Source organism: Ambystoma mexicanum, chromosome 4q, assembly GCF_040938575.1.
Source record: "Ambystoma mexicanum isolate Mex_15411 chromosome 4q, UKY_AmexF1_1, whole genome shotgun sequence".
Lineage (NCBI taxonomy): Eukaryota > Metazoa > Chordata > Amphibia > Caudata > Ambystomatidae > Ambystoma > Ambystoma mexicanum.
In genome coordinates this window covers 633,940,294-633,961,133 of record NC_090928.1, presented here as the reverse complement: position 1 = coordinate 633,961,133, position 20,840 = coordinate 633,940,294, and the positions used below count along the sequence as shown (strand labels likewise).

The 20,840-nt window shown below is 45.0% G+C and overlaps 1 protein-coding gene across 2 annotated transcripts in view; it reads right to left on the bottom strand.

Annotated features, from left to right (window-relative positions):
* The window catches only part of VPS54 (VPS54 subunit of GARP complex), a 2,536,401-nt gene that overhangs the window by 1,139,190 nt on the left and 1,376,371 nt on the right, over window positions 1-20,840 (bottom strand). For both annotated transcript variants that reach the window (XM_069608186.1, XM_069608187.1), the window contains one exon: window positions 6,233-6,573. In XM_069608186.1, coding sequence (XP_069464287.1) covers window positions 6,233-6,573 — 341 coding nt within the window. The remainder of the gene's footprint in view (window positions 1-6,232; window positions 6,574-20,840) is intronic.

Sequence of the window (20,840 nt, the reverse complement as noted above, 5' to 3'; positions counted from 1 at the left end):
CTCTGACTGGTGGGTTAACCTATAAATGGTGTGTGTGGCGTGGTCCTGTGCTGGGCAAGCGTTGCCCAGCGAAGAATACAGTCAATGGTCCCAAGTGGGAATAAAAATTGGAATAGAATAGAAAGAGAGTTACAGAAAGACATTCAGATCATGATCTTTATTCAGGCCATTTTAACACATCTGAAGTGACAAATCAAACGTGCTTCCACTTGTCTCAGTTTTTGGATTCTGTCCCCTCCTCTTGGGCCCAGCCGGACCGTCTTGAGTCCGATGAACCCAATGTCACTCTTGTTGTCCATTTGGTGATTCTTCTGCCAGTGGTTTGCCAATGGGAGTTTGGGATCTTGTGAATATATACTATTCATATGTTCTCTAATCCTGAAGCGTGTTTCTCGGATGGTGCTGCCTATGTATATTTTATTGCAAACACAGATTATTGCATATATCACAAATTTACTTTTACAGTTGATGTGCTCAGTGATGTTGAAGATTGGGCAGCCTGAAAATTTGGCACATTTGGTCTGGGTTGCATACTTGCACATTGAGCATGTCCCGCATTTCGTGAAACCAATTGGTGCGAGTTTACTGAGCCAATCCTGTGCTGTAATGTGTTTGTCTGAAAGAAATGAGGGGCTTAGTAAGGTCCTCAGAGTTGGTGCTCTGCTGTATGACATACTGGGATATGTTTCTAGGTGCGGCTTGATGTGTTCATCCATGCGGAGTAGTCCCCAGTGCTTGGTCAAAATTTTTTGGAGTGCATAGCTGTCTTTGTTATATCGTGTTACGAATCTGATCATGGGATTGTCATCTTGTCTTCTAGGTTTGGGTGAGAGTAGGGTTGATCGTTCTAGTTGACAGGCTTGTGTCTTTGCTTCTGCCAGGTTTTCATGGGAGTAACCTCGACTTCTGAATCTTCGATCTAGTAGGTTGCATTCTTCTGTGAAGGCTTTATCTGTATTACAGTTCCTTCTTGCCCGAATGTATTCCCCTTTGGGAATGTTGCGTATAACACTTTTTCTGTGGCAACTTTGTGCATGCAGGGTGGAATTCACTTCCGTTGGTTTACGGTAGGTTCTGGTTGTGATTTTGTTCTCTTCTATCTCAATCGTGAGATCCAGGAAGTCAATTTGAACCTTGCTGGTGTGGCTGGTTAATTCGATACCAAAGATATTGGTGTTGAGGTAGCCCATGTATTCATTAAGCTCATCTTTAGTTCCTTTCCATATTAAGATAATGTCATCTATGAATCTTGCCCAATTGACAATGAGCCTAGTGTACTTGCCTTCCTTCATTGCGTGTTTAAGGTCATAGGAGAGCATAAAGCAGTTTGCTAGAGCTGGAGCATAGCTGGCTCCCATTGCGATCCCCTTGGTTTGCTTAAAGTATTCACCATTAAATATGAATATATTGTTTGTGAGAGAGAATTTGAGGAAGGCTTTAGTCATTTCCACCTGATCTAGGTGCGAAGCTGACTCATGTTTGAGAAGGAACCCCATGCTAGTTATGGCAAGTTCATGGTCAATTGATGTATATAGGGCCTTAACGTCAAGAGTGGCCACTAGGAAGTGAGGTTCCCATTTGATGTTGGCAAGTATCTCCAAAGTGTGCATTGTATCTCTCAAGTAGCTTGGTATTTTTTTAACCAGTGGTTGTATAACATTGTTAATGTACCTTGCCAATGTTTCCGTTATCCCTCCAATACCACTTAGGATTGGTCTGCCCTCTGGAATGATGTTAAAGGCTTTGTGGACTTTTGGTAGGAAATAAATGGTTGGCATAATTGGGTGATCTGTCCTGAGGTAGTTGTTTTCTTCATCTGTTATGAGCCCCGCTGTTTTGTAATTGGTTAGCAGTTCCTGATGTTCTTTAAGAATCTTTGCCTGTGGATTGCTGTCCAATTTAACGTAGTTGCCGGGTGTTTCCAGGTGGTTGAGGGCCATTTTGAGGTAATCCGCTTTGTTCATTATTTCTATGTTTCCACCCTTATCAGCTTCCTTGATTATGATGTCTGTTTCCTCTCGCAAGTTTTTAAGTATGGTCTGTTCTTCTTTAGTTAGATTGCCCTTGGTCTCTGTTCCATGGGTTCGTTGGTCTTCCAATCTATGTAGGTCATTGATTACCGCTTGGTGAAAAGTGTCTATATAGTTTTCCGTGAAAAGTTTCAACACGCTTCAGGATTAGAGAACATATGAATAGTATATATTCACAAGCTCCCAAACTCCCATTGGCAAACCACTGGCAGAAGAATCACCAAATGGACAACAAGAGTGACATTAGGTTCATCGGACTCAAGACGGTCCGGCTGGGCCCAAGAGGAGGGGACAGAATCCAAAAACTGAGACAAGAGGAAGCACGTTTGATTTGTCACTTCAGATGTGTTAAAAATGGCCTGAATAAAGATCATGATCTGAATGTCTTTCTGTAACTCTCTCTTTCTATTCTATTCCAATTTTTATTCCCACTTGGGACCATTGACTGTATTCTTCGCTGGGCAACGCTTGCCCAGCACAGGACCACGCCACACACACCATTTTATAGGTTAACCCACCAGTCAGAGTTAGACACATAGCAATTAGTACTTCGCCACCTGACTACCACCTATCTAGTCACATTTTCCATGGCCCACTTGAGCCATCATATAGTTTAGGTTTTCATCCTTGCGGTCCTGGGCTAATCTTCCCAGCCTGATTAGCATGCATCCTACAGGCTATTTTAACACATAGCTTCACTACTCATGCTTCTCCCCAACACAATCCCCTTCCCCCCTATTTCGCTCCTTGCGGCCCACAGGGCTACTGCCAACAGACTTCCTCAATATACATAATTGAGCTGAATTTTGTAGTGCCTTGTGCCGATCCACGACGCATGCGCAGTCACAGCCCACGACGCGCATGCGCTGGGATCGGCAACGGGACACTACAGGATTGCGCATGCGCGATCAGCCACTTAACAAGAATTTACGACTAGACGAACCGCTTATAATGGCGGCACCCAGCGCAAGTCAGTAGAGCAGCGGAGCACCGCCCAGGACGCCAGTAAGAGCACGCAGGTAAGCCTCCCCGCCCACCTACTTTGACAATATGCACCACTATTCTCTGGGACATTGCGACCTTAATGTTTCCCCATTCAGGTCTCGTTCGACCCGGCTGAGAAACACACATGAGCTCTGCGACTATGCCCATGATGTGATTTCAATGCCGTATTAGCAATTTAAAACATGGCAATGACTGGAAACACACAAGAGCTCTTCCAAAAGATCACTTGATGTACTTCCCAGACCACTTAATAGAATTGGCCCCAGCCAGCAGCAACAGCCTGGGGCACCCCAACAACCAACACCAGCTCCCTTCTTAGGCACCTACCAACCCGGCTGAGAGACACACACGAGCTTTGGCAAAATGCCCGTGGTATGATTTCAATGGCGCATTGAAAACAGCAAACACTTAACCGGCTGGAAACACACATGAGCTCTTCATAAGAAAGAGTCCCTGATGTATTTTCCACACCGTTAATGTGTAATGGCCCCAGCCAACAGCACCTACCCGGGACAGCCATTACACATGATATCTTCACGACTAAGGAGAACCACATGGGGTATTCCCACCAAGTGCCCGCAATGCCCACCAATGAAAGCTAAACCTTTCACTTTTCACCATCTCCATTACTTCTCCCTCCAGGGCCCAACAGGAGCCAAGAATGCCCTAAGGACATTCACAACAGAACCCCACCGAGGGCAGACAGCCAATAATTCTTGGTAAGAGGCATTTACCTCATCCCACATTACTAAAAGTACCTGGAACCAACTCCTTGCTTACTTTTCTTTTCTCTTCCTCCCCTTTTCCTTTTTGTCTTCCAATTGAAAATTATTTTTCTTAAAATCAACACATCAATGTGTTTTGATGTTATGTTTTTCCTGTCACTATTATTGCACATCACTCTAACACCACAATTGAATGTACTACAACATGTCACACAATTGTCACGAACCACATATCACTTGGCACTCTTGAATATTGCTCAGCCTTGAGAAAGACCTTATGGGTCGAAACACGTGTCGGCTGACCAAACTTGTACACCAAGTCCTAAAATAGTGTTTCTTAAAACACAAATATACCTATGGAATGAACCACTCAAGAAAAATACCAATAATAAACGGATTATTTCGTACTAACCAGAGTGTTACAAATATTTATTTCGGATTTTCCAAACAAGATAGCCGGGAGCAAAAAGACTTTTTTCCAAGTTATGCAATGTGTTTGAATGAAATGAAGCCTTATGTTTTGAATACTGAACCGAAAGAAAGCAAGTGAGATTGAAAACGATTTGAATTGCAAGCAGTTGATGATATTACCTGATACAAAGCAACTGTGAAATGTATAAACTGAAGAAAACAAGCATTGGCAAGTGCCATAAGAATATAAAGAACTGTGCAAACAAAGAATAAGCAGTGGCAAAAGCTTTCAGAATATGTGGAAGTGTAACACATGAATGGTGGCAAAACAAATCTTGAGAGAGTTTCAAGAGGAAAACCCAATCCCACTGTGAAGCCAAAACAGTGGCACTGTAACTGAAGAAGCAAGTAAGCTGTGTTGGCTGCATGACCTGTAATGGGTGGACCGTGTGGTCCAATAAATGCGCCAAGACCGAATACACCCACCTAAAGGAAAAGCCACATAACTCACCCATAAGATTGTGTTTGACTGTCAAGGAGAGACTTGGGTGATTTGATATTATTGAACTGAACTTTTTGCGATATTGGTGAAACTGAAGGCAACGCTGCCAGAAAAGCTGAGAAGTATCCTAAAGAATTGTGTTGGTTTTGGAACATTGAGAGACTTGAAAGCGTGAGGAAGGGATCCTCTCTTTTTGACAAAGTGAACCACCCTGAATCTTGGGGAAGGGAAAATTCCTTTCCCAACCATGAGCTGGAAGAAGCTCAACTTTTATTTGAGAACTTCTTATTTTGATGACGACATCCCTACACATTATATTCAAGTAGTTGTGAGAGCAAGTATAGGTTTTGGACACAGACAGACATTTGCTTTGGACTTCCAGACAAAGACTCTCCTTAGTTTCAGATAGGTAGGGAAATCCCACCTTAGCAGAGAAGTTGGGCATTTTCCCAACCTTCTTTTTAATTGAATAACAGTTATGAGCCAAGCTCTACTCAGTTGTCTGTGCCTGCTTCCTGATGCCTTCACACAGGCCATTGACTTGTGGCCCAAGACCATCTCTCCTGCTGTATCTTCTCTCCTGAATGAAGAAGGGCTTTGTGGAGTTGAGTCTACTTCACCACCATGTGTCTTGCCTGCTGCCCCCTGGAAGGGTGAAATTAGCTGCTGGCAGTCTGTTGCATCCTGGAAGTCTCCCCTCATCGTGGGACCTGCAGTGGCTGCTGTCCGGAAATGCCTGGGACATCCTGCTGGAAGATCTTCTGCCCAACCCATTGGAACAAGGAACTGCCCCCTGACCTGAACCAATCCCGAAGCAGACTTCAACCACTTCACCTGCAGTTCTTGAAACCTCTGCTACTGTACCAAGGGCAGAGGTTAGTGGCCCCAGCGATTCTGGGTACTGAAGGGGTGGTGACTCAGAAGAGGGGAGTTTAGGGTGGAAGCCTGTATTCTCGACCCCCTCCCACCCTAGAGATTGTATGGTTGTAAAGTCCACTACCTAACTCTCCCATGTCTGGTTGAGATCGATTGAGTTCTGACCTAGTGTGGTGGGAATCCGACAATATCCCCAAAAACATTCTACTTGCATTTTAATTTCAATTTGCTTTATTCTGCAATGGTGTGCATCGCGTTGGCTTTGCTGAAGATCGTTATATAGAGACTCAAGACAGCACGTTCATTACAGAGGTACTTTACCTGGACTTTGACAGTCTGTATTAGCTAGAGTTTGGTTAGACCCAAGTGTCATCAGAGGGCTTGTTCTGAATACAAAGACAAACAGGCGGAAATTGGTTTGAAGTGTATTATCTGGTATGATTTCTAAGCATTGTCCATCTCACTTATCCCCTCCTTTCCCCAATTGTTGCTCATTTTCTATTAGCTACTTTGATCTGTATGCTGTAGGTAGTGATCCCTTTAGTTTAATGGCAAAGTAAATTTTCAAACAAACAACTTAGAATATTGACCATATAGGTTAATGTGCAAAATAGGCCCTTCTCCATTCCCTACATTACAGGAAAACAAAAAGGCACTTTGTTCACAGGAAAAAAGTTACTCACATGATCTCCACTCCTCCCGTTGTAATCGAGGAGGAGGTGTGCTCCTTACTTGAAGAAGAATCAGTGGTGCATTCAGGTTCTGAGACAGAGTCACTGACACAGGTCTCGCTGAAGGGTGATGTGTTCCTTTGAGAGTTGGCATGCTCTGCGACGGAAGGCAGCAGGCCATCACTGAAAGCATCACTTATAAATAGTCCATCATGAGTCAAGTATGCTAATTCTGTGTCCACCTTATTCTCTTTTCCTGAAGCTTTCTGTGCCGACATTCCCTCGAGCTCTCTGAATCTTTGGTTCTTGTCTAGGACCAACAGAACAACATCACGAATGACATTTAATGTTGCCTACAACGAAAGAATTAGAAACTATAGGTTACAGGTACAGTAACAGGATATTTATGATCAATTGCATTAGTTATTGAAGAAGGAATGCAGCACAGTTGTCAAGACCTGCTAAAATGCAGTAGTTCAACCACCATATAATTTAGTAAACTGCTAAGTTATTAATAAAAACAACACTGTCATTTTGATAAAGTTTGAGCAAACTAATCAATGACCAGGATATTAAGTAATAACAAAAAAAAGTGCAATAAAAGCAGTTTTCTCTTCTCAAATATTGCTTTTTTTATGTGCAGGGTTTAGAAAAGTATAGCCAAAGGCTGCAATGGGCTCTGTGTGAACAGATCAGATAGAAGAGAAACGCACAGGAGGTGGCAGTGAGATTGCAGCTTATGAAATGAATCCAGTTATGGTTAAAATGTACTTTAAATGGGACCTAAGCTAGGAAGGCACAATGAGCCCACACAGACTAGCAGGTAAATGTCTCATTATGAAACAGCCTCTTGCCGAATCCATCAGTCACACCTTCATGCTTATGTAATTGTATCAGTGGTTTTGTTTACTTTAATGGGCTGAGACATCTCTCCTAAGGAGTGTTGTGGTTTCTGCGGTTGAGGTCATCAGGATTGGTAAGGCATGGTAATGGGTATAAGAAGTGCACAACAGCACAGTGCAGTGACTAGGACTGAATTTACATGGTGCAGAAAAGCCTGGTCTTTATGGCTCTATGAAAGGGCAGATCAGAAATAAGATGCAACAGTGGAATAGCTTTCTGGAAAGTAGAGGCCTCAGAGAAAGCAAGGCCACCCCTGCACGTTAATAGTAGGGGACTGCCAGCAGGTTAAGGTGTACATAGCATTGTGAAGGAGAAGCACTAGTACGATTTGCCCATCAGAAAAATTGGGCCACTGCTATTTGGTTGACAATGGAGAGGGCCATGAAGGATGCACACCCCTGGAGTCAGTGGAGGGTAAGAAGACCAGTCCAAATGTGAGATGACCGAGTTATGCCAAAGGGAGTCTGCTGCCTGCTGTTAGGCAGAAACCTGTGCAGTTCCCTTAGGGACCACTGCAAAAGGCTTAGGACTACAGGTGTTGGCAGTAAACCCAATTGGTAGCAGTCTGTACCACCCAGATTTACCTGGTAGCTGTGGCTGAGCAGCCAGTCTCATCTCAAGAAGAGTTAGACAGTATATAGAGTATACAAAATAGGTACAGAGATACAGTAGCACAAGCAAACACTGACCAGAGCTTTGGTATAAATGTATATAATTATTTATTTAAAAACACACTTGTAAAATACACTAACACTAATATGGCAAGCAAGTTCAAACACAGTCACTATCAATATATATATACATCCCTGAGTACTTATTGAACAAGTCTTAGTTAAAACACCACTTATTTGCAGACAGAGGTGAGCGCTTAACCTAAGATGGCACTCCAATAAGTTAGTTAAAAAGGGAGGGAAAAGGCAGAATTAGGAAAGTACACAACACCAACACTTTTAAAAGAACCACAGCAAGTCAGAAAAAGGCAGAGTCTACTGTTGAGCAAGAAAGTTCATGGCCAGGCCCACTCTGGGAGAGAGCAAGGGGGAATGTGTCCAAGATCACACAGTGGAATGATACTTTGAAAAGTGTTTGCAGATAGTTCAAAAAGGGTTGGATCAGTTCAGAAAAAGTTAGTTAGCAGGTCCCAGGTCACCCCAGGACAGAGAGTCAAGGATTTACGGGACACCTTCAACAGTCTGCTGCAAGGGAGACCAGGCGGGACACAGTACCTGAAATGGTGAGAAAGCTCCAGCGGGGGCAGTTGTTCCTGGCAGCGGATGCAAGTCGGTGCTTCGTCCAGGGGAAGAGAAGATCTCGACGTGGAGGAAAGCTGGAGGTCGTTGCACTGCCAGGGAAGAAACCAGCCGCGGAGTTTCCCGGTTAAAAGGTACTACCCTTTTATTCGCGGTAGTGGTGAAGCGTGGCTATCCGGCCGCCGGGGTGCTTAGCACGGGTGATTCGACCACGAGACGATCCAGGAAGGCGGAAAGAGGGCGAACTGGTTATCCCCACCAGTTCAGAGGAAGAAGACTAGCCGGGATGAAGATCTTCTCTGTCGTCGGGGAAGTGGTGAGGCGGTTCAGCAGGGCTCCACGGGTGGCGTCGTCGTTGCAGGTCGGCTCGGCTTCTCCCCCTTCGGATTCTTTGGTCCTGTGGCGACTTCTGAAGTTCCAGTCCCCAAAGCCCTGCTTTTATGCAGAAAACCCCCATTCATCAGTCCTAGCTGACACTCAAACATGCTAAGTGGTGAGCCGGGCGGCTCACCACTGGGCCAATCACACAAGAGTGCGACTTGAGTTGCCGAGGCAACTCAGTCCAGGGTGCCTAAACCCCCCTCCCACACATCCTGTAGACCCAGACAGAGTGGCACCACTTTTGGAGGCTTCTGTGCAGAAAGCCGCCAAAAAGTGGAACAAAGGGCTCGACTTGGGTTGGAGTTACAGAGGCGAACACAAACGCCATTTTAAAACCGAGTCCTGGCAAAAAGACCCAACCGGGGAATAAATATTAAATAAATAACCCAGCAGTATCTTTAACATTGCACCAAAAAAGTGGTGCGTTTAAAATGAATGGGAAAATCCCATAGGAAATATTCTGGTGGAATATTTTGCGTGGTAACCCCTGCCACCAGCCAGAAACTCGACGAGGGGGGACTGCACAGGGCCCCCTCGAAAAACAGAACCAGGGGCAATCTAATTACCCCTACCAGTACTTCCACAATATGATGGTTTGTACTGGTTCTGTTCACAATTTAAGACTAGTAAAGTCAATGGTGACTTTATATGCCCTCGGAGACAGTAGTCAGTCCCAGGGTATGGAGTCTATGTTTGGGGGTCACTATGACACCCCTGTTTTCCTGCACTGAGGGTGCTGTGTAACACACTTACCAAAAACACATGAAACCCTATGGAGTAAAAGACCCCATAGCCCATAAAACACATTACAAAGTCAAAGGATATCTCAAATCATGTCTAAGAGTGGGAGAAAAAGAGTCTCACTCTTAGCAGGAGAAAATAATAAACCCCCAAAAATCCAGCAAAGCTGCTGGGGGAATCACTAGGTTTGGGAAATTGGCCTTAACAGAGAATTCTCCCTAACACCTGCTGCCTGCATTTTGCACCAACTGGGGGTGTTGGAAAAGATAGGCTGGCAGGCAGGTCAAGAGGATAGTCTAAGCAAAATGATATGATGGCTTTCACAACTGTGGTATGAATGACTGGTGGCGGCGGGAAGGGGTTGGTTTTCTGGATCTTAAGATGGTGGACATGCAGCTTAGGGTGGTGCCAGGTCACTATCTATTTTAAAACTCAGATCATTCACATACACTAGTGGGGTAGAGCAACAGCAATAGTAGGGGAATGCGAGGTGGAGTTCTAAAGGTTTGCCCTAATAAATAATGAAAAAAACCTCTGTTTTAGCCATGTTGCCTTGGGCCTCGTACAAACCTTGCATGCAGGAAGATCGCAGTAGCCATTAAAATATTGTTGCCCCCCTTGGGCTCGTACAGACCTCTCACGCAGGAAGATCGCAGTAACCAGACTGATACGGGTAGGTGAGTATATAACCACCTTTATTGTTCTTTACCAGGTCCTCTCTGGGGTGTCATGTAGAGATCTTCTGTTGAGATCTTCCCTGACAAAGCACTGGCCCCATCACCCAGGCTAGCCCCTTCTCATCTAGTCCCAGCATTTTCAACCACCATATGTGGAACCCTTAGAATTAGAGCCTTCTACATTCCAAACACGACATGCACGTGACATCATAACCACGCCACTCGCCACTATAGATCCCCTCGTGATCCACTACCCTACTGCTTCAATAGAACCCCATGAGTTGGAAATACTACCATAAAAAACGAACTAAGCAGAGCAAGATCTAGGCATTAACATACAAAAAGTGGCAATAAAAGGAAGCGAGGATCAGGAGCCAGAGAAAGACTATTAATATGCGTTCTGGTATGCAGTTAAAACCTTGTAACACTAATAAAACACCACGGGAATGGTTTGCAAGATCACAAGTATTTCCATGTTGGTTGGGTTTGTTCATCCAGTCCTCTTCTCTGCTTTTCATTATAGTACTTAATTTGTATTTTAACAATTAAAAAGGACTAAAGGTACCATCATGCAAGGAATAGGACATGACTGGATGGACCAACACACCAGAGAGGGAGAGCAGCAGAAGGGGCCACTGCTGTTCAAGGACAGTGAAGGAGCTATGTACCTTTCATATTTGGTACTAGCAAGGCATCAGCCCAGAAACCAGCCACAAACCTTCACACCAAGGGCCATACTGTATTCCACCCACCACACTCACTCTGAGCAGTACCTACTGTATATGCTCAGTGGTGCCCAATAGAAATCACACCCGGTGAATTTACAGCCAGGTTACTAAGGAATGACAACCTCCCAAGCAATCATCACTACCCAATTTCGTCTTGTCCCTTCCTTTCTCTTCATATGCAATGTAGCCTGACAAAGTAGAGACACTGCATGCTTTTCACAATTTGGAATATAAAAACAGTCCTAGCTTTTGACATAGGAACTCCACTACATTGTCCCTGCCCTTGTTATAACCTGGCATACCATTATGATGTTTGGAAATGTGTTACTCATCATGCTGAGTAGCCCCAAGCATAATTTGTCACAACATTTTACAGTCCAACAATTAACGAATGTGTGCACTCTTCCTATACATCACCATCGACATGGCTAGCACTGCCCAAGAAATGAGTTACTTACCTGTAACCCCAGTTCTCCAGCATTGGTATGCTTTGAATATTCACAGTTGCCAGGCTGGGAATACTTGGTTAAATATGTCATCATTTTTATGATAAAGAAAAAAAAGTAGTGACTACTGCAGCCCACCTACCTCATTGTGGGTCATTTTACTCTCACCCAATGGGAAGTTGAATCCTTGGATCCACACCTGGATGCCATGTTCATATTGTAACTAGCTAAAGAGTGTGACTTTGAACCACCATAGCCTTTATGGGGTTGGTGGTGTTTCCATGTGACTATGAAAGATACCAATGGAGGAGAACTGGAATCACAGTTAAGTAACTCACTCCTCCAGCATAATATCTTTCATAGATTCACGGTCTTTGAATGGATTTTCAAAGCAGTATTTTGCATTTAAGGAATAGTTGTACTACAGTGTTGGCAAGAGGTAGGCAGGAAAGGCTCCCCTTGTTGGAATACATGCTGCAGCACTGATCATCCCATGCCAGCGTCAATCTCCCCATCCAAGCAATGTATGGCAAATACGTGCAGTGACAGATGTCCCACAGGTAATCTGGGCCACACGGCAGTGCAAGCCACCATTGACCTCGTTGAAAAGAGCGTGGACATTACTGGCAAGAGGTCGGTGAGGCGCTTTAAGGCGCAAAGTAATAGCCGATGTTATTCATCTCGTCGTGCCTTGTTTTGAGATGGGGTCACCTTTATTTGCGAGTCTGTAAACAAAAAATAACCCTGTCGTTTTTTGGAAAGTTCTTTTTCTGTCAATCTAATGTTTTAGCACACCTAAAGGGGAGGTGTGATGGGCGATCTCTGCCCTTCATATAGCATTTCAAAAAATGTTTGACAGAGCAATGGATGTGTTAAGGTGGAAATCCGTTGCCACTTTGGTTAGGTTTGGTTGGTTAGGTTGACACATGTACCAAAGATAGCACCTGGTGCTCCAAAATCCAAGAAGCTCTCCTAGGTAAGATTGCCACTCTCCAAATTAAAATTAACAACAAACAATCTAGCCTTCAATCCAACCCTCTACAGATCCCTATACCTACCACAAACCCCTCTATCACAGACTCTCTGACTCCTTTTAGCTTCTCTCCACTCTCCATTCTCGAAGTGGAAAAGATTATCACTAGCCTTAAACCGTCCAATTGTCAGGGTGACCTCTGTCCTGCACCTATTATCAAGGAAGCTGCTCACGACCTAGCACCTTTCATCACTACGCTCATCAACTCCTCCTTTAGCTCTGGGATTGTACCGGACAATCTTAAGGATGCATGGGTCATCCCGCTTCTGAAAAAACCTACCCTCGATCCCAGCATACCCACAAACTACAGACCAATTACCACTGTACCTTTTTTACTAAAAATCCTCGACCGCGCGGCCTACCTACAAATTCAGGAATACCTTGAATCTAATAACCTTCTGGGACTCAGGCAATCAGGCTTCCGGCCTCGCCATGGCACTGAGACCGCCCTTATTGACTTAAAAACGCAGATCGAAGATCTCAAAGACAAAGGCAAACTGGCATTATTACTTCTCCTGGACCTCTCTGCTGCTTTTGATCTCGTCAATCACAAAATTCTCTGCCATCACCTCAAATCAGCCGCACACTTCTCAGAAAATGCCGCCACTTGGATCAGATCCTTCCTGGATAATAGATCTATGCGTGTATTCTCCCCACTTGCGGCCGCACCACCCGCTCCGGTCGCCTGTGGTGTGCCTCAAGGGTCTTGTATCTCGCCCACGTTATATAACGTGTTTACCAAACCCCTTTTCGATATTTTGGATCACTTGGGCGTCACGTATACCAATTACGCTGATGACACACAGATACTCATCCCCATCACAGGCGATTACACAACTGACTCCCTTGCCATCAACGCCATCTACCAGGTCATCCAAGCGTGGATGGCCCAGCACGGCCTCTGCCTAAATGATGAAAAGACAGAGCTCCTCATTCTTGGTTCACCACAAAAACTCACTAAACTTAACCCTGCCTTCAAGTCTTTCACCATCGATGGGAATACCATCCCGATTGCTAAGGACACGAAAACCCTTGGGATTTACATCGACTCAACCCTATCCTTGACTAGACAATCCAACGCAGTCTCATCTGCAGCAGCGCTTACTTGCAAGCTCATCACCGCCTGTCGCCCGTTCCTAACCACTGCCAACTGCGTAACCTTGGCCAGGACCCTTGTTCTATCCAAGGTTGACTACTGTAATGCCCTCTATCTAGGTACTAATCTCCGCAACTTAAATAAGCTACAAATTGTCCAAAACAATGCGATCAGAGCGGCCCTTAACATTCCTAGGCGCCAGCATATATCTGACACCAGGCGCAACCTGCACTGGCTCTCTATCCCACAGCGCATCTCCTTGAAGTCCTTGGCTCTCACACACAAATGCCTCCACAACCAAGCCCCTCGCTACCTGGCTAACAGATTCTCTTTCCACAATTCCACCAGACCTCGCAGAGCGGCCCAAGCCAACTGCCTTGTCATCCCGCGCTTTAATCTCCTAAGATCTGGTGGAACCAGCTTCCCCATCCTGGCAGCCAAACTTTGGAACTCACTCCCCAATGACCTTAGAGCAGAACCTTCCTTCCTGAAATTCAAATACCTTACCAAAGCATGGTTATCCGCCCAAGACTGCTAACATCAGCTTACTGCCCTACTTGCACTTTGACCTACTCGGCATCCCTTATTAACTATCCTGTAAATCACTGCCTTATCGATATTCATTTGAATGTATATGTTGTAAATTTTGTATATCTTCCTGTAATAATCTTGTAATACTCTGTCACATTGCCTTGTCATGCTTTCATCTTGTTGTAACTAAGTTAAGCGCCCGGATGCCCCTGGGCCTGGTGCGCTATAGAAATAAATAAAATACTAAAATACTAAATACTATCTTGCATTATTTCTGAAAACCACTTGATATTTGAAAAACCTAGGTAGATTTCATGAACGGCTAATGGCTGGATCTCTAGGACTCGTCTTGTAGAGGTGATGGCCACCAAGAATGTTACCCTCCAGGAAAGATGTTTAATGTCTGCTCCGTGTAGGTGTTTAAAACGTGCCTTCATGGGCATTGTCAAGACTGTTTTTAGACTCCCCATTGGTGCTGCTTTTGTTACTGGTGAAAGAGCGCATATAAGCCCTTTCATAAATTGCATTATTACTGTTTGACTGAAAAGGGGGCGGGGGAGTTCCCGATTTGCAAGTGTATTGCTATGTGGGTGCCAGGTGTACTTTAATGGATGCACACACCAATCCACTCTTTGCTAAGAACAAAAGGTATGGTCATATTTGGTGAGGTTTTACTTAAAAGGGAGGTCAACCATGCTCCCAATATTATGGGCAAAACTGCTTTCATTTTAGTGTATTGGCTATAGAAGTCAAGGTAGTCCAGGCTACTAGCAGCACCGTCTTACTTTGTTCCGGAATGTCTAAATACCAAAAGTTCAGGAGCTACGCAGTCAGCTTGAGCAACTTCGGGTTGTGGCGATATACAGGCCTTCTGTCTGTGTAGAGTAGGCCTTTCGTTGGCACGAGGCGAGGCGTATTGGATTGCATATCATGATCTGGACAAGGTTGGAGAACTGTGACAGTCTCGCCCATGCCAGGGCTATGACAATGAACTGACAAGGGTATTGTATGATGTTGGCGAATACTCTTATTAGTGGTATCGGAGGGATAAGCGAACATTCCAGTCCACAGGAAGGAGAATGCTTCCCCCTCTGACTCTTTACATCAGAAACTGCTGGCAAACTTGCTGCATTTTCTTTCTATGTCCAAGTGGCGCATAAGTCTATTTGTGGTTTTCCAAATGTTTGGAATCAGCGGCCTAGTTGCCAGTTTTGTAGCTCCCATTCGTGACATTCTCTTATTGTTCTGCGGAGTTCGTCTGCCGTTGAACGTTTTGTGCTCATAGCAAGTGGAAGGCCTGAATGGCTCAGTTTCCCCAGGTACTGCGCTTCCATAGAAAGGACTTGTGAACAAGTCCCCACCCCTGCTTACCTGTATAGTACATGGTTTTTGTATTGTCTTTTAGAACTCTGACCACTTTCCCTTTGGGAAGTGGAAGAAACAAAGAGCCCACCTTACTGCTCTGAGCTCCAGAAAGTTGCTGTGGAGATGTTTTTCGCTGTCCAACCAATGTCCTTTTTAAGTTAATTGCCCTTGATGTCCTACCACTATACTCTTAGGGATGAGTCTGATGAATTTTCTTTGTGTGGAGGCTCTCGTAGTGGTGCACCGTTTGTTAGATTTGCTGGCCGGCTTCACCATTGGAGGTGTTTGTGAAGGCTTCTTTGAATGACAATTGCTTCCTCCAAGTGACAGTGAAGTTGCGACCACCTGGTCCTGGGAAACTGCTTGACTGATCTATTCGAAGTCTGCATTTCAGGATTAGGGAAATGCAGAATGATATGGTTTCCATCAGCAACATGTAAGTCTGAACTGAGACGGTCAGAGTCACATGTATTCTGTGGAACTTAGGTTGAAGTGCACTTTTTCTTTGGGAGATTTGAATAGGGAATCCATTGTTGAAAACAATACTGCTAGGACCACTATCTGCAGAGGCTGGGTGCGCTTACTCTTTTTTTTCATTCAATTCTTTTTTGGGTATTATATAGGAATACACACACAATAAAAGAGCACAGGTCCCCTCGACATCTCTCCCCCATTCAAAAATGTTAACCTTCCCCATCCCTCCCATCCATTCAAGGCCAATATTAAACATATTACATACGTTCCAGGAATGCCCCCCAAATGTCTTCATACATTTTGACTTTCTTTTGTAGCCTAAAGATCACTTTTTCCATTCAAAGACATCCTAGACAGCTCTTGCGACCAATCAAGCATTGTAGGGGCCTTATCAAACATCCACACTTTAAGGATGTGGTTATTGGCCACCTGAGCAGACCTAAGGAGCCAGCACTTTTGAAGATAATCTAGGTCTTTCAACAAGGCATCATCCTCCAAAACAATTGTCTGTAAGTAAAAATCCAATTGCATATTCAAAACTCTATTAATTTCCCCAGTAACAGCGACCCAAAAAGGTCTGCTTTTGCTGCAATCCCATAACATGTGTTTTAAAGTGCCTATAGCCCAAACATGCATCTGAATCGATCATACCAGTCTGTAAAAGCTCTCCAGAATCAAATGCGTTTTATTCAGAAACAGAACTGTCTTACCATTTCACCCACATTCAGGGAAGTCCGAGTGTAGAATATATTTATTGGGCAACAATTAATACGGGGAGCTTCGTCACCTTCTCCCCCAAAATCAAGCATGCCACGCCAATTGAAAATTAAATCAGGTTCTTGACTAACTCTGCCATTCTTTGCATAGTATTCCACTGTAATCCCTAACCCCTTTTTCAATATGAAGCCAAGAAATAGGCCGGTAGCCAGAAATAATATATGTATCTTTAATTAGTAGACAAAATCATTATTCACAGAGTGATTATTGGCACGCGACCCCACTCGACTCCACTCTGTGGCAGAAAGATTTTCCTTTTTCTGACCAGGCTCTAACTACCAACGAGCTGAGAACACAGTGAATTCTTAATTTTTTTAAACTTTATTTTATTGGCAATTTGGTCGAGCACAACACATCACCTAAGGAATCAGACAAATGCAATTTCTACACAGATCATTGGAATCGTAAAACATGGCCCATGTAATCAGCACAAGCAATAGTAAAATGTCTATTGTTGGTTGCAGCCGACTGCCCTTCTATTCTGTGGCTGTAAGCGCGGCCAAGTAAGCCCGAAACTCTTGACCAATTATCCTTGGGTCTGGATGGTAGGAGCAATGTGCTCACATACAGTTCCTCAGGTTCTTGAGCCCAGGTCAAAGCCGCCACCCACTCTCGCTCCCCAGGCAGATTTTGATCTTTCCACTTCAGAAGAATGGATCCTTTGCCCATCATGCAAACCATAGTCACAAATGCTCGATGTCTCTTGCTCGGCAGATCTGCGCATATGTCAAACAGAGCTCCAAGCAGGGCTCGCTCTAACAGGGAACCCAGCACATTGGATAAAGTATGTAAGACTTTGTCCCAAAGGTTTATTAAGTGGTGACATTCCTAGAACATATGTAGGTGATCCGCCTGGGTAGAGCCGCATCTAGGGCAGACTTGTCCCCCAAGGTGAAACATTTTACTTAGTCTGGCGGGGGTGTAATATAATCTGTTCAGTATTTTGAATTGCATGAACTTAAACCTGAAATTCAGGGATACATAACCTCCTGGTATGTGTTAGGCAGAAACCTGTGAAGTTCCCTTAGGGACCACTGCAAAAGATTTAAGACTACAGGTGTTGGCAGTAAACCCACTTGGTAGCAGTCCGTACCACCCAGATTTACCTGGTAGCTGTGGCTGAGCAGTCAGACTTCCCTCAAGAAGAGTTAGGCAGTATGCAAAGTATACTCAATAGGCACTCAGATACATTAATACAAAAACACTGACCAGAGCTTTGGTATCAAAGTATATAATTATTTATTTAAAAACACACAGTTGAAACACTCCAGCACTCTTATTGTAAAATATTCTAAACACAGTTACTATTATGATATATACACCCCTTTTTCCCTCTTAGAAAATCACAGTAAAACACCACTTATTTTCATACAGAGGTGAGCGCTTAACTAGATTGCACTCTAATAAGTTTGTGAAAAAGGGAGGGAAAAAGACAGAATATGAAGAGGTACACCACTCTATGATTCACGAACACTGTTAGCAAGGCAGAGAGCAAAAAGCCACTGGTGAGCCGAAGTCCAAAGGCTGGGCCCACTCTTAGAGAGAGTGGAGCACAAATGTGCCCAAGATATCACAGTTACACTAGGCTTAGAAAGTCTTGCAGAGGGTTCAGGAAAGAGTTTAGAGAGGCTTAGAAAAGTTTAGCCATGGTGTCCCAGGCTAACCCAGGTTCGAAAGCCGGGGGCTAAATCTACCCCGTACAGTCGGTTGCAAGGGAAGCCAGGCGGGACATGGTACCTTAAGTGGGAAGGATCCTCCAGCGGTGGCAGTTGTTCCTGGTAGTGGGTGCAAGTTGCGTCTTCATCCAGGGGAAGAGAAGATCTCGATTTGGAGGAAAGATGAAGGTCGTTGCACTACCAGGGCAGAAACCAGCCGCAGAGTTTTCCGGTAAAAGGTGGTACCTTTGTCTCGCGGTCGTGGTAAAACGTGGTATCCCGGTTGCCGGGGTGCCTGGCATGGGCAAGGCAGCCACGAGATACGGCGGGAAAGCGAAGAGACGGTGAAACTGGTTATCCCCACCAGTTAAAGGAAGAAGACTCTCCGGCGGGAGATCTCCTCTGTCGTTGGGAAAAAGTGGTGAGACGGTCCAGCAGGGCTCCACCGGTCGTGGTGTCGTGGCAGGTCGGCTCAGCTTCTCCCTCGTCGGATTCTTAGGTCCTGTGGTGACTTCTGAAGTTCCAGTCCCCAAAGCCCTGCTTTTATGCAGTAAACCCCCATTCACTCAGCCTAGCTGTCACTCAAACATGCTAAGTGGTGAGCCGGCCGGCTCACCACTTGGGCCAATCAGGACGGAGTGCGACTTGAGTTGCCTAGGCAACTCAGTCCAGGGTGCCTAAATTCCCTTCCTAAGTACCCCAGACATAGTGGCACCACTTTGGAGGGCTTCTGTGGAGAAGCCCGCCAAAAAAGTGGAACAAAGGGCTCGACTTGGGTTGGAGTCACAGAAGAGAACACAAACGCCATTTTAGAATCAAGTTTTGGCAAAAAATACCAACCGGAGAATCAATATTAATTAAATAAACCGGTGGTATGTTCGAGGCTACCGTAAATAATTAAATAAAGATAGTAGCCTCGAACAATGGGAAATCCCATAGGAAAATATTTGCGGTCGAATATAAAAAGTAGTATCCACTGCCACCAGCCAAAACTCGATCAGGGGGGACGGAGACGTGCCCCCTCGACTAACAGACGCTGGGGCAATCGAATTGCCCCAGCCAGTACGTCCACAATATGATGGTTTGTACTGGTTCTGTTCAGAATTTAAGACTAGTAAAGTCAATGGTGACTTTACATGTCCTGGGAGATAGTAGTCAGTCCCAGGGTATGGAGTCTATACTGGGGGGTCACTGTGACACCCCTGTGTTACTGCACGGAGGGTGCTGTGTAACACACCTCACAAAAACACCTGAAACCCTATGGAGTAAAAGACCCCATAGCCCATTAAACACTTCTAGATTCAAAGAAACACACTCAAATCATGTCCAAGAGTGAGGGTAAAAGAGTCTCACTCTTGGCAGGAGAAAAAAATAAACCCCAAAAATCTAGCAAAGCTGCTGGGGGACTCACTAGGTTAGGAAATTCAGCCTAAACGGAGAATTCGCCCTAACAGTATGGGTGCACACGTGTGTCCACTGTGCGATCGTAAGTTCCATACCCATTTCTTCTGACAAGCGACTGCGTGCATGTGGTGCTGAAGGGGTTATTTTGCTCAACACCATTTTATAGAGTAGAGAGGATGTGTCTACCAGTGCCGGCTTAGGGGGTTTTGTTGGGATACCCCGGCCACCTGGCTGTCAATGCTGATCGGATCCTGTAGTATTGAAGCAACTCCCCCACAGTACCTGCATGCCCAGGCCTACATGTAGTGGGTGTGATGAATTTCCCTTCAGGGTATGGATGTGCCAGTGCTCTATAGCCCAAGCCCTCCCACTTTTACTGTACCGCCCCATCCCACATGCGTCCTTGTTCAGGGAATCTCCACAATGGAAGCCATCGGTAGTAAGGTCGGTCAGTCCCTCTCAAGGCAAAGAATGTCGGCCAAGCTCTAATCGTGGAAGCAACTGGGTCGTATGGGCAAGTGTCTTTATAGTGTTGGTGGAGCAGCAATGTCCTAAGATCTGAAAGACCCGCCGCCAGCCTCTCCAACTTGACATGGGGTGGGGGAAGTTCCCCAATGTACCAAAATGTGGTGGCCTGGGTGGCCACCCAATATAGTTCCAGATGAGGGGCTAGGAACCCTCCCTTCTCATATGGAAAGGTCATCTCCACCCATTCTTTCCAGACCTGCTGCGGAGTGCCACAGGAACTGTGCAAATTAATCCTTGCATTTTAGCAAAATAAGACTTCCCTGGCAAGAGTGGAATATTGATGAACATGTATAGCAACTTGGGTAATAATATCATCTTGATCAGGGAGAGGTTTATCGACAGCGGAGAGTGGGAGATTTCCATCTACTGAGCCTGTTTTCCACGTATTTTACAGCTGCCTCGTGATTGTCGCGCAGCAAGGTGGTGCCTGTTCTGGATATCACCACTCCAAGATATTTAATGTGGTCGGGGGACCATCGAAGGGGGAAAGCACCACGGTTTTCATGTGTATTATCTGTGAGCGGGAAGATCTCTGATTAGGAGACATTAACGGTGACGCCGGAGAATTCACTGATTCGCTTAATATTGTGAAGGATTGGGTCCAAGTTAATATGAAGATCTCTAACTTACA